Source organism: Halichoerus grypus, chromosome 3 (genome assembly GCF_964656455.1).
Source record: "Halichoerus grypus chromosome 3, mHalGry1.hap1.1, whole genome shotgun sequence".
In the NCBI taxonomy this organism is placed as follows: Eukaryota; Metazoa; Chordata; class Mammalia; order Carnivora; family Phocidae; genus Halichoerus; species Halichoerus grypus.
In genome coordinates, this window is record NC_135714.1 from 109997666 (window position 1) to 110021496 (window position 23831).

The following is a 23831-nucleotide window of genomic DNA, read 5'->3' on the forward strand; positions in this document are numbered from 1 at the left end:
AAATGCAACTGATGATTAAATTCGGTGTATTGGTAGGAAGAAAGGATTTATGGTCTCCCTCCCTTTTTCCTTTGTGTTCTTCCTCTGCAGAGAACCACTCACACAAAGAGATTGGAATACTAAAACTATCCATTTCCTAATTTTATGTACTTATGAGGAGAATTTAGACACAAAGAAATGGAGAGCCCTGGCAGAAAGAACAGAGAAGTTAGAAAAGGGGAAAGCTAGGGCTGAAAGGAATGCAGTAGCCTTAAGATCAAATGAAAGTTTCATATAATAAGTTATAAGGTTCTCAGCCAACTGACCTCTCAATATCCAACTGTCTTAATCTTTTTGGCTCCTTTCAGTTTGTCTATGGAAGATCACACTCTTTTTCAAGGGGAAGAAAAGCAGCGAAGTGTAGCACTAGTTTCCTATGTTAGCAAAGAAGGAATCAGCTACAAAGCAGCAGTTATCTGACAGTGATTCTCCTTTATAAAATAGAATTTACAGCTATCTAGTTAGTTAAGAGGTTCTGCCCTTTATTTACCAATAATTCTTAAGCTAGATGCAGACTTGGCAAAAAGGGAGCAGTTTTGGTGGGACATGTATAGATAAACTTTTGGTCATTCCTTTGTTCTCTAAAATATCAATTACTATCCTGAACTGTTAAAGATAGATAGAATGTAGTACCAGGTAAGGGAAAGTCATTGATTCGTCTCTTCCCCATTATAAAAACCAAAACCCCAAAACAGATGTATATTGTAAAATAATGGAAAATAAAAAAATTAAAAACAAATGTAAGGTCTCTGTAATCTACAATTCAAGAGATAACCACCTCTACTTCTACATAATTGTTTTTATTTATGAATTTTAGAATTTAGATTAGTGTATATAGAATTGCAATATATATATAAATATATATTCAGAAGTTTTTCTTATTATTTTTAAACCTAGAACACAGCAATATAACAGCATTATAAATTATTTGGAAACAATTTTTAATGATGACTCAAAGTATTGTATAGATGTACCATTTCATTGTTCCTTTATTTCTAGAGAGGTTGTCTCTAATTTGTTATTATGAATAATGCTGCAATGAATTTTTTAAATTATGAAATATTCTAATTATTTTCTTATGAACAAATTTTAGAGACTGTACCATTTTAAACTCTCAGCTGCACATTTACTCACACTGGTAACCATGCAGTTAATCAACAGTGAGTTTAAAGTTTAAAAATTGTTCATTAGCAATTTGTTTCCTTAGTTTGTGAGTTCTGTTCATGTCTCATACATGTTTTTCTTATAGGTTACAAATATTCTTCTTTAATATTTCTCAAAGCTCCTTATATGGTTTTTGTCTTTTAATATATTTACTAAAATTATTTCCCCCAGTTATTTCTTTTCTAAACACTTAAAAAATGGTTCTAAATATTTAAAAACTTTATATATTTAAATCTATTAATATATTCATTTGCAATTTCTTCCTTTTTTTTTTTTTTTGGTTTTGTTTTGTTAGGAAAGTTCTTTTTCATCTATCAGTTATACATTTGCCTACATTTCCTACTAATGTTTTATAGTTTCACTAGTAGCTTTTAGTTATTAATCCATATGAAATTTATAATATGAAATTTAAAATATAAGAGAAAGATATAACATTTTTTCACCAAAGTACACGGACTTATTTTATTATGGAAATGTTTTAGTATGAGAACTTTCAAGCATACACAAAACAGAATATTACAACGAATCCCTATATGCCTATCACCCAGCTTCCACAAGCATCAAACTCAAAACTATTCTTGTTTTAGCTACAATCCTACTGACCTTCCTTTGCCAAGATTTACCTTTTGCTTACAATGTACTACATAAATCTTAGGGGTACAACTCAAGTTTTACAAATATCCTGACATATCAGAGTCACCACCCTGATTTAGATGCCCCCCCAGAGGCTCCCTCATATGCCCTTCTAATCATTACTTGCCCTTCGAAAATGTAACTGCTATTCTGATCTCACCCTCGTAGGTAATTATGCCTATTCTTCACTTTTATATAATGAAATTAATAGACTATGAGCTTTTTTATGTCTGGCTTCTTTGTTCAACATTAGGTCTGTGAGACTCATCCATTATTACTTATAGACATAGTTCATTCTTTTTTATTCCTGCTATCTATTTCATGATTTGAGTACACCACCATTTATTTATGTAATCTCATGTGGATGGACATTTGCGTTATTTTCAATTTTTGACAGGATTAAAACTTCTATGAATATTCTTATATGCGTGTTTTCATGAACATAAGCACTCATATCTGTGGGTATGAAGCCAGCATTATTTGGCATTGTATGTATGTATGTCCAACTTTAAAAGACACTGCTAACTGGTATATCAACTTACATTCCCAAAGTATTGTATGGAAGTTCCAGTTGCTTTACATCTATCTTTGTCAACACTTGATGCTCTTAGTTTTTTTTGAACTTTAGCCATTCTGGTAAGTATGCAGTGGTACCTCATTGTAATTTTAATTATATTTTGTTGATAAATAATGCAGTTGAACATTTTTTCATATATTCTCTTTTGTGAAGTGCATATTTCAGTTTTTTGCCCATTTTTGGAAATAAGGTGCTTGTTTTTTCCTTATTAATTGTGGTTTTATCATTATTAATTGGTAACAGTTTTTATATTCTAAATATTAGTCCTTTTTTGTTTGTATTATATATATAAATGCATATTTATATATTATTGTATTATAAATGTATTATATTACACATGTATTATCTATATTTTATGTATTACAAATACTTCTTGTATTATACTTTATTTCACTTTCACTCTCTTAATGGTATCTTTTTTTTTTTTTGACAATTTAGATTGTGATTTTTAATAGGCAAAACTGGCAAACCAGAGTCAGCATTGTACTGTGGTGTCTTTTGATGACTCAATAATATTAATTTAATGAAATCCAATTAATCTTTATGTTATGATTATTGCTTTTGTGTTCTCATTAAGAAATTCTTTCTTACCCAAGATCATGAAGATTTTCTCTATGAAGCTCCATTGTTTTATATGTTGCATTTAGGTCTACAAGGCAGCTCAAATTAATTTAAATGTATGGTATGATATAGGGGTCAAGGTTTATTTTTAAAATATGGACCCAACTGATCTAGCATCATTTATTATAAAGATAATTCTTTCCATATTGAACTACAGTGGTGCTTTTGTTACAAATGAAGTGATTATGAAGAACGGGTTTGTTCCTGGACTCTGTTTTGTTCCATTGATCAAGCTAATTATTATTATACTGATAGCACACTGTCTTAATTACTATAGCTTTATATCAAGTCTTGAATCCCCACAGACTAAAGCATAAAGTAGAAACCTCTCTGTATGATATAAGGCCCTCTTTCAGAGTTCAAGCTTTTATAAATAACTAATGTTTGATGCTTGCAGTAGGAGGCATTCAATAAATGTGTTGATATGAATTAGACTGGAATGTGACTTCTTATGAGTATAGAGCAACAAAAAACAAAGTGAAACATGAATACTGCCACCTCATATCCTTTCTATGAAACTGGAAGATATAGGTCTTTATCATAAAGAGTTAATGACAACTTTTAAAGTTGCATGGAATGGGGTAAGGCAAGGAACATGGTGAAGATAATATCGGTGCTTCTTGAAACTCCCTTAAACAGGTTATCTTGTTCCTATTGTCAAAGCATGTTAAACATTAGCATGAGGAAGGAGGAAAAGAGAGTGACAATAAAGGAGAATTTTTTTTCTAAAGGAGACTTTTGTCCCTTGCCTTCCTCCTAGCATGGAAATTTTAGACTACATATGAGAGGTTCTCAGAGCGTACTGATGTAGCATCCTCTATAAAGCTAGTTTTAGACTTCAATTTTTAAGAGGCTATTATAGAAGAAGAGAGGATGGTAGTCTATAAAGTTATCTAATCTATAGTTTTGCTAGCACTGCTTAAATTGCTTTGGCAGGAATATCAGTGTATTTCATGGTTGCAAAGAATTTTCTGTGTGTGTGGATAGTGAAAGCAATCATTTTCAAGTACGCTTGCCAAATTCTACAATACAAAAAAGACTGGTTAATGCTCTGCATTATGATTTAATGCTATCTGATGAAAAGGCAAAAAACAAAAAAAGGCCGTAAAAATGTTTTACTGGGTCTCTCTAAACACTTTTTATATTTTGACTTTCACAAGTACACATTTAACTCTAACTAGTCTTCAAAATACCTTTAATTTGGCTTTTTTTTGAGCCTCGAGAGCAAGCTTTCTTAAATCTTCAGTCTCTTTCTGTAACTGTTCATTTTCTTGCTGAAGTTTCAGCCTTTGTTCACTGACAAATCCACAGTTCTCTCTCTCAGACTCCAATATGTTTTGAAGTTTCTGAATCATTTCTTGGCAACGTGATATCTCTTCTGAGGAACTGATTAAAAAAACAAAAGGAACCTTTAAACTTAATGATCTGTAATGAAAGTCAAGAAGTTATGTTTTATAGTATAGACTTTTGTATTCTTTGTTCCGACCCATTACTCTTCACTGTAGACTTAAACTATGTAGTTTCATAACGTTGTATTATCCCAGGCAAATACAACCAATTTAGCAATCTCATCTAATAAACTGAACTGTTACCACTCACCAAGAAAATCTCTGTGAAACTTTTTTTCAAATTTTGCTAACAGTGAGAATCACTGTGTAACAAAGACTTCAAGGGGATAAACTGAAGCTAATGGTAAGGAAGGTGATGTAGGTAATGATCAAAATTCCTTTATTACTTCAATCAACTCCATAGAAGACACATTAGCTGTCTATATTACTAAATTACAATAAGACCTATTTCATATTTTCCTGTTATATGACTTAAAAATTTAAAAAAAAATAAACTTCTAGTTCTATAAGCCTCTTGTTTTATCAGTTTAAATAGGTTATATTTCTTGAACTTTCTCAACAATGGATTACTGGGTGACCCAACCTTCAAACGTATATTGCTTCAATATATTGCTAATTTTTATTCCTATCTTTAAAAATTTCCATTTTTTCAATCCTGCTAATCAAATACTGCGAATATTATCTGGTCAATACGTGTCAGAGGGAATATATAAGGTCTTTAATTTCCATAATACTTTGGCTCTTTTTTCCTATTTCAACTTTGGCTGATAAAGTTCCTCATGAAATGAAAGATCTAGGCAATGATCAACAAATGATAAGATCAGAAAGATGCTAACATCAGAAATAATCACATATTATGTGCCTACAAACTGAAGTCCAAAATATTACCATTTATAAAGAATTCTTACAAAAAAATGTGAACTGGATCAGGTCAAGCCTCTTGATTTGATTACTAGTTTTTAGGAATTACATGGGACAGAGAAACAAGGTAAATGGCATCACATATATGCATGCAGGCAGAGGAAACTAGAATACAAACAACCTAGGTTTTCAACAAATTGTAAGAAAAAAATAGAGAACTGGGGGGATAACCAGAAATAAATATCCATCTATTCACCCCCCTGCAACATCCATTCATCTGTTAATGGACACTTAGGTTGTTTCCATATCTTGGCTACTGAGAATAATACTGCAATGAATGTAAGAGTGTAGATATTTTTTTGAGATAGCGATTTTGTTTCCTTTGGATATATACCCAGAAATGGATCATATGGTAGTTTTTAAACTTTTCTGAGGAACCTCTGTACAGTTTTTCATAGTGGTTGTACCAATTTACATTCCCACCAACAATGTACAAGGGTTTCCTTTTCTCCATATCCTCACCAACACTGGTTATCTTTTGTCTTTTTTTTTTTTTTGATTTAACAGTTTATTATGATTTATGAATGTCATTTAAAAAACATCAGTCCATTAAGCCATGTAGAAATAAGTATGCAAAAAGCCTGCAAACCAAAACATACTTTAAACATGGTTAAGAAAAAGGATTATCTGAAATTCTGGATTTTCCAATCACTTCGTTATGCTAATGGCAGCCTAGTAATCCTTAACTTCAGTTGAAGTAAGCCTCCTAAATCTGGCTTTACTGCAGGTTCCAACTTCTATGTTATCTTCTGTCATCTGCCCTTCAAAGCTTTCCTTTAGGGTAAATATGGCCATATGAATGCATCTTCAAATTCCAGGTCTTTGTTATTTTTCTTGAGGAAAGTCTTCCCATTCACATAGTTCTTTCCCATTGCTGAGGCTTACCAGGCAAAGTGAGCTCCAGATGGATCTGACTGAAATAAATACAGTTGCCCCTCATTCCAACCACAAATTAGTAAAGAAACTCCAAATGCATGACCATCACCTGACTGAGTATATTCTTGCATCACTATACCAGCTGAGCTGCTAGAATGGGTTCTTGGTAAACGAGATAGTATCACTGAGCTAGTTTTTGAGCTCTGTACACAAGCACTCTGTAATCTGGGCCCATGCCACTATACACCAAGCCTGATTGATTCCACTTTTTGTACACCTTGCTCATCATACAGAATGGATTTGTTTCTTCTCAGTTGCTAATACCACACTATTTGCAGCTTTAATTCCCACTGGAGGGGCTTCTCCAGCTACAGCAGTGAAAGCATATTCAATCCGGATAAGTTTACATTTGCTGAACGCAGTCAGCCAAAAGCTGTAACTGTGCTCTGCCATCTTTACCTGGAGTCTATCTTTTGTCTTTTTGATAGCCATTCCAACAGGTGTGAGGGGACACCTCAATGTGATTTTGATTTGCATTTCCCTGATGATCAGTGATGAAGAGCACCTTTTCATATACCTGTTGGCCCTTTGTATGTCTTCTGAGAAAAGTCTCTTCAGGTCCTCTTCCCATTTCTAAAGCAGTTTATTTGTTTTGCTATTGAATTGTTCAACTTCCTTACATATTTTCGATATTAACTCCTTATCAGATACTGCTTGCAAATATTTTCTCCTATGCTGTAGGTGGTCTTTTCACTCTTGATTTTCCTCTTTGTTATGCAGGAACTTTTTAGTTTGATGTAATTCCACTTGTTTATTTTTGCTTTTGTTAGTTGTACTTATCGGGTCAGATCCGAAAATCACTGTGAAGACCAATGTCAAGAAGCTTTCCCCCTGTTTTCTTCTAGTAGTTTTACAGTTTCAGAATTTACATTTCAGTCTTGAATCCATTTTGAGTTGACTTTTGTATATGGTGTGAGATAAGGGTTCAATTTCATTCTTCTGCATATGGACATCCAGTTTTCCCAACACCATTTATTGAAAAGACTATCCTTTCCCCATTGTGTGTTCTTGGCACTCTTGTCAAAGATCAGCTGGCCATAAATGCATGTATTTATTTCCATTGATCTACATGTCTACTTTTTATACCTGTACCATACTGCTTTGATTTTTTAATTTTTCTTTCATTTATTTATTTAAGATTTTATTTGTCAGAGAGAGAAAGAGCAAAAGCAGGGGGAGCAGCAGGCAGAGGGAGAAGCAGGCTCCCCGCTGAGCAAGGAGCCTGATGCTGGACTCAATCCCAGGACACTGGGATCATGACCTGAGCTGAAGGCAGACACTTAACCAACTGAGCCACCCAGGCATCTCCCATACTGTTTTGATTACTGAAGACTTGTAATATTTTTTGAAATCAGGAACTGTGATGCATTCAGCTTGTTCTTCTTAAGATTGCTTTGTCTATTCAAAATCTTCTGAGATTCATTATGAATTCTTTTTTAAGGATTTATTTATTTGACAGAAAGAGAGAGAGCACAAGCAGGGGGAGTGGAAGAAGGAGAGGGAGAAGCAGGCTCTCTGCTGAGCAGGGAGCCAGTCACAGGGCTTCTCGATCCCAGGATCCCAGGATCATGACCGCAGCCAAAGGCAGATGCTTAACTGACTGAGCCATCCAGGCGCCCCCATTATGAATTTTAGGATTGTTTTTTCTATTTTTGTGAAAAATGCCATCAGAAATTTGATAGGAATTTTATCAAATCTGAAGACTGCTTTGGATAGTATGGACATTCTAACAATATTATTTCATCCAATTCATGAAGATGGTATCTTTACATTTATATGTGACTTTCTCAATTTCCTTCACTAATGATTTTTAGTTTTCAGTGTAAAGTTTTTTTTACTTTCTTGGTTAAATTTATTCTAAGTATTTTATTCATTTTGAAGCTCTTGTGAATGGGATTGTTCATTTCTTTTTCAAATAGTTTGTTGTTAGCGGATAGAAATGCAACTGATTTTGGTATGTTGATTTTGCATCCTACAGCTTTACTGAATTTATATATTAGATCTAATGACTTTTTTGGTGGCGTCTTCAGGGTTTTTTCAATATATAGGATCATGTTGTCTGTAAACAGAGTCAATTTTACTTCTAATTTGGATGATTTTCTTTTTTTTTTTTTTTCTTGTAACTGCTCTGACTAGCACTTCCATTATTATGTTGAATAGAAGTGGCAAGAGTGGGCACCACGGTCTTGTTCCTGATCTTAAAGGAAAAGACTTTAGCTTTTTTCACCATTCAGTATGATGTTAGTTGTGGGCTTGTCATATATGGCCTTTAGTAGGTTGAGGTACATTTCTTCTCTAATTTATTTCTTTAATCATGAATGGATGTTATATTTTGTGAAATGCTTTTTCTGTATCTATTGAGATGATCATGAGTTTTATCCTTCATTCTTTAATGTGGTATAGCCCATTTACCGATCTGCATACCATCCTTGCCTCCCAGGTATTAATTCCACTTGACAATTGTGTATGATCCTTTTAATGGGCTATTGAATTTGGTTTGCTAGTATGTTTTTTGGAGTATTTTTACATCTGTGTTCATCATGGATATTAAGCCTGGTATTCTATTTTCTTTTTTTTTAAATTTTATTTTCTTATGTTATGTTAATCACCATACATTACATCATTAGTTTTTGATGTAGTGTTCCATGATTCATTGTTTGCATATAACACCCAGTGCTCCATTCAATATGTGCCCTCTTTAATACCCATCACCAGGCTAACCCATCCCCCCACCCAAGCCTGGTATTCTATTTTCTGATAGTGTCTTTGTCTTGTTTTGGTATCAGAGTAATGCTGGCCTCATAAAATGAGTTTGGAAATGTTCTCTCTTCAATTTTTTGGAAGAGTTTGAGAAGGACTGGAATTTAAGTCTCCTTTAAATGTTTAGTAGAATTCACCAGTGAAGCCATCTGGTTCTAGGCTTTTCCAAAACCCAAGGAGGTTTTTGATTACTGATTCAATCTCCTTACTAGTTTTCAGATTCAGTCTTGGGAGGTCGTATGTTTCTAGAAATTTATCCATTTCTTCAAGTTTATCTAATTTGTTGGCATATAATTGTTCACAGTAGTCTCTTATGGTCCCTTGTATTCGCGTGGTATCAGCTATAATGTCTCCCCTCTTTTATTTCTGATTTTGAGTCTTTTTTTCTTAGTCTAGCTAAAAGACTGTCAATTTTATCTTTTAAGGGATGCCTGGGTGGCTCAGTCATTAGGCGTCTGCCTTCGGCTCGGGTCATGGTCCCAGGGTCCTGGGATCAAGCCCCACATCGGGCTCCCTGCTCGGCGGGAAGCCTGCTTCTCTCTCTCCCACTCCCCCTGCTTGTGTTCCCTCTCTCTGTGTGTCTCTGTTAAATAAATAAATAAAATCTTTAAAAATTTTTTTTATCTTTTCAAAAAATCAAGTCCAGTTTTATTGATCTTTTCTATTGTTTTGTAAATATTCTCTATTTCTACTCTTATCTCTGTTACTTCCTTCCTTTTGGGCTTAATATCTTTCTTCTTTTTCTAGTTCTTGAGGTATATGGTTAGGTTGTTTATTTGAGAGATTTCTTAATGTATATTTATTGTTAAAACTTTGCTATAAACATCCCTCTGAGAAGTGATTTTACTGCATCCCCTAATTTTTGGTATATTATGCTTCCATTTGCATTTGTGTCAGGATATTTTTGATTTCCCTTTTGATCCACTGATTGTTCAAGAGTGTGTTAATTTTCCAATATTCTTCCCATTACTGATCTGTAGTTTCATATCATTGCACTTGGAAAAGATACTTGATATAATTTTAATCTTCTTAAATTTGCTAAGACTTGTGGCCTATCATCTGATCTATCCTGGATAATTCAACATTTGAGAAGAATGTGTCTTCTGGTGTGTAGGACAGAATGTTAGGCCAATTTGGTCTTTAGCATTGTTCAAGGGTACTGTTTTCTTACTGATTTTCTGTTCTGGATGATCTGTCTATTGTTGAGAGTGAGCTATTAGTTTCCTACTGTTACTTTATTGCTCTCTATTTTTTCCTTCAGCTCTGTTAATATTTGCTTTATATATTTAGGTGCTCTGATGTTGAGTGCATATAGTTTTATGATTGCTATTTTCTCTTGATGAATTAACCCCTTTTTATCATTATATAATAATCATTTTTGTCTCACGATAATTTTTGACCTAAGTCTATTTGTCTGATACAAGATACCCCTGCTGTCTTTGGGTACCATTTGCATGGAATATCTTTTGCCATCTCTTCACTTTTGGCCTATGTGCTTCCTCAAATGTAAAGTGACTTTCTAGTAAGCACCATATGGCTGGATCTTATTTTCTAATCCATTTAGTCTATGTCTTTTGATTAGATAATTTAATCCACTTAAAAGTAATTATTAACAGGTAATAACTATTGTGATTTTGTTAACTGTTTTCTGTTTTGCAATTCCTTTGTTCCTTTATTCCTATTTTAGCTGTCTTTTTTTGCGATTTGTTGAATTTTTATACTGGTTGCTTTCATTCCTTTATCTTTTGTCTACTACACATTTTTTTTCTGATTAGCATGAGGCTTACATAAAACATCTTATAGTTTTAAATTTGTAACAAATTTAACTTCAATCACATAAAAATCTCCACACTTTTACTTCTCTGCTCCCTCACATTTTTGTTACTGATGTCATACATGTTTTTATATTGTATATCAATTAACACACTATTGTACCTCTATTATTTTTAATACTCTTATCTTTTAACTTCTATATTAGTGTTAAAAGTGATTTATGTACTACTATTACATTCAGAGTATTCTGAGTTTGACCATATACTTACTTTTACCAGTGAGTTTTATACCTTCATATATTTTGATGTTGCTAACTAGTATCCTTTCATTTCCACTTGAAAAACTCGTTAGCATTTCTTATACAGCAACTCTAATGGTGATGTAACCCCTTTTGAGCTTTTGCTTGTCTTAGAAAATTTTTAATCTCTCCTTCATTTCTGATGGACAACTTTGCTGGGTATAGTATTCCTGGTTTGCAGTTTTTTTCTTTCAGTACTTTGAATATATCATACCACTCTCTCTCTGCTGCAAGGTTTCTTCTAAGAAATCCATTGACAGTTTTACAGGGGTTGGGGGGAGTCCCTTGTATGTGATGAATCATTTCCTATTTTCAAAATTCTTTTTTATTTTTGGCAATTTGATTATAATGTGTCTAACTGAAGACCTCTTGATGTTGAGCCTATTTGTGATTCTTTGGGTGTCATGGATCTGGATGTTCAACTCCCTCCCCAAATTTGGGAAGTTTTCTATTATTATTTCTTTATAAACTTTCTGTTCCTTTCTCATTCTGTGCTCCTTCTGGGATTTTCATAATGTGAATATTGGTTTACTTTAAGATGTTCCATAACTCATGTAGGTTTTCATCACTCTTTCCATTCTTTCTTCTCTTTGTTCCTCTAACTGGATGATTTCAAATGACCTATCTTCAAGTTTGCTGATTTTCTTCTGCATGATCAAGTCTGCTGCTGAAACTCTATAGAATTTTTCAGTTCAGTTCTTCAGCTCCAGGATTTCTGTTTCTTTTTAATGGTTTCTATTTCTTTGTTAAACTTCTCATTTTGTTCATGTATCATTTTTCTGATTTCATTTAGTTGAATGTGCTCTCTCATAGTCAACTGAGTTTCTTTAAGACAACATTTAAAATTTTTGTCAAGCAGTTCATGGGTCTCTGTTTCTTTTGGGTCAGTTAGTAGAGCTTTATTAGCTTCCTTTGGTGTTGACATGTTTGTCTGATTCTTTCTTGGTATCTGTGTATTTGAAAAAGCAGATTCTTCTTCCAGTCTTTACAGACTTATTTTGGCAGGTAGACTTTATCCCGCCAAGTCCTACAACTGATAGGGCTGCTTCTGGGATTGTGGTTGAGTAAGGCTGAAACCATGTCATGTGGCTATTGCCAGGTTCATGGTTGGCAAGCATGTCATCGGGGTACAGTCAGGTGTTGTGTCCCATGGGTTCCTAAGGGCACTCCTGTCATGTCACTGGGCTGGTCCATGGGTGGGTAGGACTGCTTTTGGACTGTGGTAGAGTGGGACTAAAGTTGGGTCACAAGACTGCCTCAGGGATTGTACTCAGGTCTGAGGTCAGTGGGTGTTTAACTGGAAGCATCTACAAGTGTGGCTTCTGCTGGGTCTTTTGGGTGGATTCCTGGCAATGAAAGACTACCTCAAATTGTGGTAGAGCACTGCTGGATCCATGTCTTGTGGTTTTTGCTAAGTCTGCAGTCAGGTGTGACTTCTCCTGGGCAACAGTTAGTACTCCCATCAGTTTACTGGTCTGGTTCCTGGGAGAGCAGGACTGCCTCCACACCATAAGAGAGTGGAACTAGAGCTGGGATGCAGGAACAACAGTCAGCTCTGAGGTTGGCAGACCTGTTATCAGAAGTACCCACAGGGATGGCTTTTGTTGAGTCCCTTGGTGGAGGGGGCCAGGTGTAGGACTGCGGACAAGCAGGCTTAGAGCCAAGACCATAGGTAGATGGGACCATAGTGTGCACTGCCACTGGTGCGTAAGCTTCCCTCCCTGTTTTTGGGCTCCAGCAGTGTTTTGTAACCTCCTACCTGGATCCCAAAGCTCTCACAAAGGCATTTTTGTCCAGGGATGTCTTTCATATATTTTTCTGCGGAGGGACATGGGCTGGGTACCTCCAATTCATTCCACTGTGTTGCTGACATTATTCCTCTTTATTTTTAAAATATTAAACATATTCTGTAACAGACTGAGATTTCATGTAATTCAAATTAAGTTTTACTGTATTAAATAACACTCTGGGGGAAAAAGGTAGAAAAATATTCAGAAGGGATATGCCAGACTATAAATTTACCATTTTAGTAGACAATGTAATAAATAAACATGATGGATTATTATAGAATATTCAATAACAAAAGAAGTGTAAGTATAAACTGAGTATAAAAGCAGTAATTATAAGGAAGCTACTGTAAAAGCTGCATAGTTAGTATGAAAAGAACTCAGTCTTATTAGCATTCTATTTAACTGCCAAAAAGGAGAAATTTAAAATAAAACGGTATAATACTGTTAAATCTTTTCTTCCTGAGGAAATTAGTTCTCAGAAATAAGCTTAAAGGGGCAACCAGGTGGCTCAGTTGGTTAAGCATCTGCCTTCAGTGCAGATCATGATCCCAGGGTCCTGGGATCGAGCCCCACATCAGTCTCCTTGCTCAGCGGGGGGCCTGCTTATCCCTCTCCCTCTGCCTGCTGCTTCCCCTGCTTGTGCTCGCTCTCTCTGTAAAGTAAATAAATAAAATCTTAAAAAAAAAAAAAAAAAGACGCTTAAAAGATTCTATTTGGTGCTAAAAAGTTTTTTTTCATCATATATGTAAGTCCTATTTAAAAAAAGTAAAGAGTCTGTCAGAAAGTGTATGAATTCTGAAAATGTTAACAGAAAATCGAAAAGAATAACTTACTTTATTTCAAGTTGTTTTATTTTATTTTCTGCTGTCTTAAGTCTTAGTTGAAGATCATCTTTTGAACGCTCTGCAACCAGACATCTTTGGTGCATTTCTTCTAGTTTTCTGTAATCACTTTGATTTACTCTACCTTCATGGTAAATCTGCAAAAGAAGATTATATGTATATTATCTTACAGAAGAAAACTGTCTTAAGAAATTACAGTTTAGAAACTGAAATCAATGATAAATAAAAACCCATAATCATGTGTTCATCTGTTCCCACTGTTACACAGTAAGACATATCAGTAACTTTGGTTATTTCATATTTAAAAAATGTTGAAAACTGACACATAAAAATTATTTTTTGAAAGTATTCATGCTCACTGTAAACTAGTTTTAATATGTTATTTTAAAAATTATTTATTTTATCCTTTCATTAATGTGATGTGTCAGGTTGATTGATTTGCAAATATTGAACCACTCTGGCAACCCAGGAATAAATCTCACTTGATCATGGTGAATGATTTTTTTAATGTATTGCTGGATTCAGTTTGCTAGTATTTTTATTGAGAATTTTTACATCCATGTTCATCAGGGATAATGGCCTGCAGTTCTATTTAGTAGTGTCTTTATCTGGTCAGGGTGATGCTGGCCTCATAGAATGAATTTGGAAGGTTTCCTTCCTTTTCTGTTTTTTGGAATAGTTTGAGAAGAATAGGTATTAACTCTTTAACTGTTTGGCAGAATATGTTGTGAAGCCATTTGGTCCTGGGGATAGTTTTAATATTTTAAAAAGAAATGTAAAATAGCTGAAAGAAAAGAAATATTCTAAATGTCACCAATTAGAGATAACTGTTTTGATTAAATTGTTTTAAACACCCTTCAAGACAATTCTATATTCAGGCACACCTGGTGGCTCAGTTGGTTAAGTGTCTGCCTTTGGCTCAGGTAATGATCTCGGGATCCTGGGATTGAGCCCTGCTTTGGGCTCTCTGCTCAGTGGCGAGTATGCTCATGCATGTTTTCTCTTTCATTTAAATAAATAAAATCTTAAAAAAAAAAAAAGTTCTGTATTCTGATATTAAAGAATACAGACATATGCTATGGTGCAATAAACAGAACTATCTGAAAGTGATTCTATAATCTTACTCTGGATTAACTAGACCATAATCTAACTGAAATGGGGGTGCCTCTTTTCCCAACAGGAGTGGGTGTACCCAAGCTCAGCTTCTTTTAAGACAGGCTTCCTACCACAACACAGGGGCTGTAACATCCTGATAATTGTGAAGTCTCCAGGTGCTAAGCAGCTCACATTTCAGACAAATTCTACCCATAGCTACCCCCTAAATCCAGACTGCCTGGCCAAGCAACCTGTATCTTCTCCCACTGAAAAGACTGCTTTGTCACTCCTGCTCTATAAAAAGGTAGGATATCAGCAAGTTAATGTCCCACTACTAAAATACAGACCTGTGTATATCCTGTGCCTTTTCTTTACCTGTTGTCTTTAGTCTTGTTTTACATTTCCCCAATTAAGCCTATTCCTTAATCTATGCCATGTGATTTAAAAAATTTATCCCAGCCATGATATACAGTAGGTAGCAATCTAAATGGGATCTATCCCTATTCCATAACAGTAACTCAGAAGGAATCAACCTCACAGGAGACTGGTGACCATAAATGTCCTACCTGGAACATGACATATATACTTTTGCTATATGCTGCTTTTGTAAGTGACTCTTTTACTATCTGATGTCATTATCTTTTTATGTCACTAATACAGATATGTCACATGCTTTTTATACTATGTAGTTCTTCTTTGAACATCAAATTCTGGCTCTACCATTTACTACTTGTTAGCGTGGGTAAGTTACTTAACCTCTGTGAGTTCCTAATGCAGCACTTAAAACACAGTATATGCTGCATCAAGTTTCATTTCCCTGTTTTCCCAAGGCATTTTAAGACAGTGAGATATTTACTGATGATAAAAAGGTTATTTAAATAAGAAATAAAATTTTAAACTATAGACTTTTCACATTATTTTTTCTCAAATATCACTGGGGTAATATTTTCCTACTTAAGAAATAAAAATCTATACTTTTAAAAGGTTAAAATCAGAGTAATGTTATAATTTTCTAGTTATATATACTTGTTTTTATAAATAGCTTACACCCAATAAAAGTTGGCATTAAATTTAAAAACAGAAGGGAGACCAAGTAAAATTTACTATTGGGATGAACTTTAAACAAGGAATATAGCTACTTCATAAAATTTATACCTTTAAGTAAAAAGTACATATACTGTGGCCACTCTTACAAAGAAATGTATTCAGGCAATACTAGTATTTAAGTGTTGACTGTGAATATATTCCAAATAAAAACACTCACTTACAATGTAGGGGTTGCTAGTAGACAGTGTGATGAAAGTGGAGAGTAATAGTGAGCATATGCAGTTGAGTTTTAGGTTAGGTTTTTTTTTTTTTTTTACCTTTTCTAGTTCTCCTTCCACTGCTTTTTTCTCCCTAATGGCTCGTTCAATTTGTCCTTGTTTTTCAGCACACTCCTATAAATTCAATTCATATTGGAAATAAATATATTTGTAAAATCTTAAGAAAAAATGGATACATAAAATGATTTGTTCATAACAAGAATACCACACTTACCCTATCAATACAGCAGGACCATACTGATTATTAAGCAAAAACAAAACCAAAAAACCTCCATCTGCAAAGAGCTACCTATCTCAGGAGTTCTAAGTAAACATTCTAAATTGGTGACAGAGGTTGAGGGATTCTAGAGAGAAAAAAATGAGACCCTTTTCTCATATTAGTTTTATTCATATACTCTTATGACTTATTTTAAAAAGGAACACAGAACTGGACAGCGACACAACACCCTGAGGATAATCTGTGGCCTAAAAGGCACAAAGGTATATAAATAAATTCTAAAACTTTTTTTTTTTTTTTTTTTGCAAAACTTATAAAGAGCCAAGGGGTGCCTGTGTGGCTCAGTTGGTAAGCATCTGACTCTTGATTTCAGCTCAGGTGATGATCTCAGGGTTGTGAGATCAAATTCAGCACTGGGCTCTGTGCTCAGTGGGGAGTCTGCTCAAGATTCTCTCTCTCCCTCTCCCTCTGCCCTTCTCCTCCCCCACCCTCTGTTCACATGTTCTCTCAAAAAAAAGAAAAGAGAGCCAATGGACACAGTAAAAATTTTATTACCATGATCATAAAACATTTCTGCTCCAAAGGTTTTAATCAGTAAAACTGAGCAAGCATATCAATCAGTTGATAAAATTTAGTATTTTGCAAATGAGAGTAAAACTGAAAACAACCATTTATAATGACTGGTTCCTCATAGCTATTTGTTTTTATCTATTTATTTTCGAGAATGGATGTGATTATTTTCTATTAATTGTATATTATGCTTTGGATGAACCTCCTTACTGGCAGTACACTACTGATATTCAATTATCTTTAGTATAACTCTATTTTACAGAAGTACTGTATATCAATGTTTTTAAATTTTAAAATGAGCTTCTAAATTGTGACCCCAAATGAATTCTGATTATAATGAAGACCCTTAACCCTATGTTACTAATCAGATGATTGATCCAAATTTATTATCTTTCATTAAGGCAGAATTGTGAGTGTACAAGAAATGAAACTTTAATGTGCCATAATATGTTCATACAGTAAATTGCTAATCTATGAAAAAGTGGTTTTATGGTGTGAAATTTGGGATTTCTCCTATGTTCATAACTCATCTTATGTGATTATTAATAGACTATTTTTAGAGCAGTTTTAGGTTAACAGCAAATTGACAAGTTAGAGATTTCCACTATACTTCTTGTCCCCATATGTGCAGAGCCCTCCCCCATTTTCAACATCCCTCACTGTAGTGGTATATTTATTAATACTGATGAACCTACACTGACACAACATTATCACTCAAAGCCCATAGTTTACATTTGAGTTCACTCTTGGTGCTGCACATTTTATAGGTTTGGACAAACTTGCAATGACATGTACCCACCATTATAGTACCATACAGAGTAGTTTCACTGTTCTAAAAATCCTCTGTGTTTCACCTATGCTTATTCATCCCTCTCTCCTCCTAAACCCCTGAAAACGTCTTTTTACTGTCTTCATAGTTTTGCCTTTCCCAGACTGTCAGTTAGAGTCAAACAGTATGTAGCCTTTTCAGACTAGCTTCTTTCACTTAATAATACACATTTTAGTTTCCCCCATGTCTTCTCATGGCTTGACAGCTCATTTCTTTTTAGTGCTGAATAATACTCCATTGTCTGGATGTACCAGTTTATTTGTCCATTTGCCTAACCAAAGGACATCTTGGTTGCTTCCAAGTTTTGGCAACTGTGAACAAAGCTGCTATAAACATCCATGTTCAGGTTTTTGTGTGGATATGTTTTCAACTCCTTTGGGTAAATACAGAAGAGTGCAATTGTTGGACCATATGGTAAGAGTATATTTAGTTTTGTAAGAAACCATCACACTGCCTTCAAAAGTGGCTATACCATTTTGCATTTCCACCAGCAATGAATGAATTGAGAATTCCTGTTGCTCCACATCTTTCCCAGAGTTTGGTGGTGTCAGTGTTCTGAATTTTGGCCATTGTAATAGGTGTATCTGGTACATATTTGGTGTAATGAGTAGCAGCTCATTATTGTTTTAGTTTGTACTTCCCTGGTGAAATATGATGTGTAGCATATTTTCATAATCTTATATGCCATCTGTATATCTTCTTTGATGGGGTGTCTGTTAAGATCTTTGGTCCACTTTTTTTTTTATTATGTTCAGTTAGCCACTGATTCATTAGTTGCGTATAACACCCAGTGCTCATCACAACATGTGCCCACTTTTTTTTTTTTTTTTAAAGATTTTATTTATTTGACAGAGACAGAGAGAGAGACAGGGAGAGAGGGAATACAGCAGGGGGAGTGGGAGAGGGAGAAGCAGGTTCCCTGCCAAGGAGGGAGCCCGATGTGGGGCTCGATTCCAGGACCCTGGGACCATGACCTGAGCCGAAGGCAGATGCTTAACAACTGAGCCACCCAGGTGCCCCATGTGCCCACTTTTTAACTGAGTTGTTTTCTTATTGTTAAGTTTTAAGAGTTCTTCATATATTTTGGATAATAGTCCTTTATCTGCTATGCCTTTTGCAAATATTTTCTCCCTGTCTGTGGTTTGAATTTTCATTCTCTTTTTTTTTTTTTTTTTAAAGATTTTATTTATTTATTTGAGAGAGAGAGAATGAGAGAGAGCACATGCGAGGGGGGAGGGTCAGAGGGAGAAGCAGACTCCCTGCCGAGCAGGGAGCCCGATGCGGGACTCGATCCAGGGACTCCAGGATCATGACCTGAGCTGAAGGCAGTGGCTTAACCAACTGAGCCACCCAGGCGCCCCGAATTTTCATTCTCTTGACAGGGTCTTTCACAGAGAAATTTTTCATTTTAATTCAGTCCAACTTATCAATTGTTTCATGGGTCATGCCTTTGATGTTATACCCCAAAATTCACTGCCAAACCCAAGATCATCCAGATTTTCTTCTATTTATCTTCTAGGAATTTTATAGTTTTGTGTTTTACATTTAGGTCTGTGACCATTTTGAATTAATTTTTGTGGAGGGTGTAAGGTCTGTGTCTATATTCATTCTTTTACATGTGAATATCTAATTGTCCTAGCACCATTTGCTAAGAAGACTGTCTTTGAATCATTGTATTGCCTTTGCATCTTTGTCAATGATCAGCTGACTGCATTTATGTGGGACTATATTTTATTCCATTCTAGATTCTGTATTTTATTCCATTTGTCTATTTTTTCACCAATATCATGCTAGCTTATTATAGCTTTATAGTAATTCTTGAAATCTGGTAGTGTCAGTCCTCTGATTCTGTTCTTCTCCTTCAATACTGTGTTGGCTATTTTTGGGTCTTTTGTCTCTCCAGATAAGTTTTATTTATTTAAAAATTATTATTTTTTGAATTTTTATTTAAATTCTAATTAGTAACATACAATGCAATATTGGTTTCAGGAGTAGAATTCAGTGATTCATCACTTATATTCAACACCTAGTGCTCAACATAACAAGTGCCTTCCTTAATACCCAACACCCATTTAGCCCATCCTTCACCCACCTCCCTCCATTGGCCCTCAGTTTGTTCTCTATTGTTTTTTTTTTTTTTCAAGATTTTATTTGAGAAAGAGAGAGAGTGCGCATATGCACATGAGTGGGGGAGGGGGAGGCAGAGGGAGAAGCAGACTCCCTGCTGAGTACGGAGCTGAGCAGGGAGCCCGACCTGGGACTCAATATCAGGACCTTGGGATCATGACCTGAGCCGAAGGCAGACGCTTAACCAACTAAGCCACCCAGGTGCCCTGTTCTCTATTGTTAAGAGTCTCTTATGGTTTGTTTTCCTCTCTCTCTCTTTTTCTCCCCTTGTCATATGTTCATTTGTTTCGTTTCCTAAATTCCACATATGAGTGAGATCATATGGTATTTTTCTCTGACTGACTTATTTTGCTTAGTATAATACACTCTAGCTTCATCCACATTGTTGCAAATGGCAAGATTTCATTCTTTTTGATGGCTGAGTAATATCCCCATATATATAACACCTCTTTATCCATTCATCAGTCAATGGACATTTGAGCTCTCTCCATAGTTTGGCTATTGTTGATAATGCTGCTATAAACATTGAGGTGTATGTACCCCTTCATATCTCTATTTTTCTATCCTTTGGGTAAATACCTAGTAGTGTAACTGCTGGATCATAGTGTAGTTCTATTTTTAACGTTCTGAGGAACCTCCACACTGTTTTCCACAGCAGCTGCACCAGTTTGCATTCCCACCAACAATGCAAGAGTGTTCTCCTTTCTCTGCATCCTCACCAACACTTGTTGTTTCTTGTGCTATTAATTTTAGCCATTCTGACAGGTGTGAGGTGGTATCTCATCGTGGTTTTGATTTGTATTTCCCTGATAATGAGTGATGCTGAGCATCTTTTCTTGTGTCTGTTGGCCATCTGGATGTCTTCTTTGGAAAAGTGTCCATTCATGTCTTCTGCCCATTTCTTAACTGGATTATTTGTTTTTTGGGTGTTGAGTTTGATAAGTTCTTTATAGATTTTGGATACTAACCGTTTTCTCCAGATAAACTTTAGAATCAGTTTGTCAATATCCACAAAATAACTTGCTGGGATTTTGACTGGGATTGTACTCAATCTATAGGTCAGGCTGGGAAGAACTGACATTTTGACTTTGAGTCTTCCTATCCATGAACATGGGCTCTTCATTTATTTACTTCTTCTTTGATATCTTCCATCAGAATTTTCCTCATATAGATTTTGTTAGATATATAACTTATTAATTTTTTTATGTACTAAGGTAAATGGCACAATGTTTTTAATTTAAAATTCCATTTGTTCATTGCTGGTATATGGGAAAACACTTGACTTTTGTATATTATCCCTGTATCCTGCAACCTTGCATGCTGTAATTGCTTTTTTGTTTCACAGTTTTTTTGTTCTTTTTTTGGTTTGTTTTCTACATAGACAATCATGTCATCTGCAAACAAATTTCTTCCTTCCCAATCTGTACAACTTTTATTTCCTTTTTTAGTCAAATTGCATTAGAGTACTTCCAGCTTGATGTTGTAAAGCAGTGGTGAGAGGGCACATGATTGCCTTGTTCCTGATCTTACTGGGAAAGCTTTTGGTTTCACAGCTGTAGGCTTTTTGTAGATATTCTTTATCAAGTTGAGGAAGTTCCCCTCTGTTTCTAGTTACTGGGAGTTTTTATCATGAATGGGGGTTGGATTTTGTCATATGCTTTTTCTGCAGCTATTGATATGATTCCCATATGATTTTTAATGTAGATATTAATAACCATGTTGGATCACACTTCTGAATCTGGTGAATGACATATAAAAAAGGTACTTGATAAATACACTATGCATCTCTCTCCACACAATCCACCATTTCACTGATAAAATGCGGACTGAAAGAGTATTGGGTTAAACTCAAATAAAGTTAAAATAAGACAGAAAAGTTGAAACCTTTATAGAGAAATATATTAATTCTATTAAAAATTCACTGTAATGCTAAAGCAAACATTTAAAATTACTATTATTAAAAAGCTTTCATGGACATTTGCTATTAATCACCACCAATACTCCTACCTTTTGGGAAAGACATGACCAAATGATACTAAATATTTTTTCAAGTACTCATGGAGTATTTTCAAAATCATATCCTATATAGTCTACCATAAGGAAAATCATAACAAATATTAAGAATCAATATCATATAGATTATAATCTGTGGCATCTATTTAACTGGATTAGAAAACAATAATAAAAAGATATCTAAATACCTACGGATGTGGAGATTCAAAATTTAAAAAAAAAAATTTTTTTTTTTAAATTCACTGATCCAAAAAAGATCATAAGGAACTTTTCATTTAACTTGTATAAAATTAATAACCAATCTTCTTACTCATTTGCTGTAGATTAACAGCAATCTCTGCTAGTTGGCAGAATTAAAACTTTGAGTATTCTTTTTTTTTTTGCTTTTTAATTTTTTTTTTTATTATGTTAGTCACCATACAGTATGTCATTAGTTTTTGATGTAGTGTTCCATGATTCATTGTTTGCATATAACACCCAGTGCTCCATGCAATACGTGCCCTCCTTAATACCCATCACCGGGCTAACCCATCCCCCCACCCCATCCTCTCTAAAGTCCTCAGTTTGTTTCTTGGAGTCCATAGTCTCTCATGGCTTGTCTCCCCTTCTGACTTCCTCCCCTTCAATTCTCCCTTCCTTCTCCTAATGTCCTCCATTCCGTATGTTCCACAAATAAGTGAAACCATATGATAAATGACTTTCTCTGCTTGACTTATTTCACTTAGCATAATTTCTTCCAGTCCCATCCATGTTGATGAGAAAGTTGGGTATTCATCCTTGCTGATGGCTAATATTCCATTGTATTTTTTTTTAAATTTTTTATTGTTATGTTAATCCCCATACATTACATCATTAGTTTTAGATATAGTGTTCCATGATTCATTGTTTGTGCATAGCACCCAGTGCTCCATGCAGAACGTGCCCTCCTCAATACCCATCACCAGGCTAACCCATCGTCCCACCCCCCGCCCCTCTAGAGCCCTCAGTTTGTTTTTCAGAGTCCATCGTCTCTCATGGTTCTTCTCCCCCTCCGATTTCCCCCCCTTCATTCTTCCCCTCCTGCTACATTCTTCTTCTTCTTTTTTTCTTTCTTAACATATATTGCATTATTTGTTTCAGAGGTACGGATCTGCGATTCAACAGTCTTGCACAATTCACAGCGCTTACCAGAACACATACCCTCCCCAGTGTCCATCACCCAGTCACCCCATCCCTCCCACCCCACCCCCCACTCCAGCAACCCTCAGTTTGTTTCCTGAGATTAAGAATTCCTCATATCAGTGAGGTCATATGATACATGTCTTTCTCTGTTTGACTTATTTCGCTCAGCATAATACCCTCCAGTTCCATCCACGTCGTTGCAAATGGCAAGATCTCATTCCTTTTGATGGCTGCATAATATTCCATTGTATATATATACCACATCTTCTTTATCCATTCATCTGTTGATGGACATCTTGGCTCTTTCCACAGTTTGGCTATTGTGGACATTGCTGCTATAAACATCGGGGTGCACGTACCCTTTCGGGTCCCTACTTTTGTATCTTTGGGGTAAATACCCAGGAGTGCAATTGCTGGATCATATGGTAGCTCTATTTTCAACTTTTTGAGGAACCTCCATACTGTTTTCCAGAGTGGCTGAACCAGCTTGCATTCCCACCAACAGTGTAGGAGGGTTCCCCTTTCTCCGCATCCACGCCAACATCTGTCATTTCCTGACTTGTTAATTTTAGCCATTCTGACTGGTGTGAGGTGGTATCTCGTTGAGGTTTTGATTTGGATTTCCCTGATGCCGAGCGATATTGAACACTTTTTCATGTGTCTGTTGGCCGTTTGGATGTCTTCTTTGGAAAAATGTCTGTTCATGTCTTCTGCCCATTTCTTGATTGGATTCTTTGTTCTTTTGGTGTTGAGTTTGATGAGTTCTTTATAGATTTTGGATACTAGCCCTT

General features: G+C 35.1%; 1 protein-coding gene and 1 pseudogene across 8 annotated transcripts in view; both read right to left on the reverse strand.

Annotated features, from left to right (window-relative positions):
- The window catches only part of SCLT1 (sodium channel and clathrin linker 1), a 202189-nt gene that overhangs the window by 57250 nt on the left and 121108 nt on the right, over positions 1 to 23831 (reverse strand). For 7 of the 8 annotated variants that reach the window (XR_013446457.1, XM_078069232.1, XM_078069234.1 and 4 more), the window contains 3 exons: positions 16163 to 16237; positions 13695 to 13840; positions 4228 to 4420 (listed from right to left, as the gene is read on the reverse strand). Coding sequence is in view for 7 of the 8 variants with exons in the window: in XM_078069232.1 (XP_077925358.1) it covers positions 4228 to 4420; positions 13695 to 13840; positions 16163 to 16237 (414 nt within the window). In the remaining variant the exon portion in view is untranslated. The remainder of the gene's footprint in view (positions 1 to 4227; positions 4421 to 13694; positions 13841 to 16162; positions 16238 to 23831) is intronic. The other variant, XM_078069236.1, reaches the window with a different exon arrangement.
- LOC118527558 (proteasome subunit alpha type-2 pseudogene) lies at positions 5953 to 6633 on the reverse strand (annotated as a pseudogene).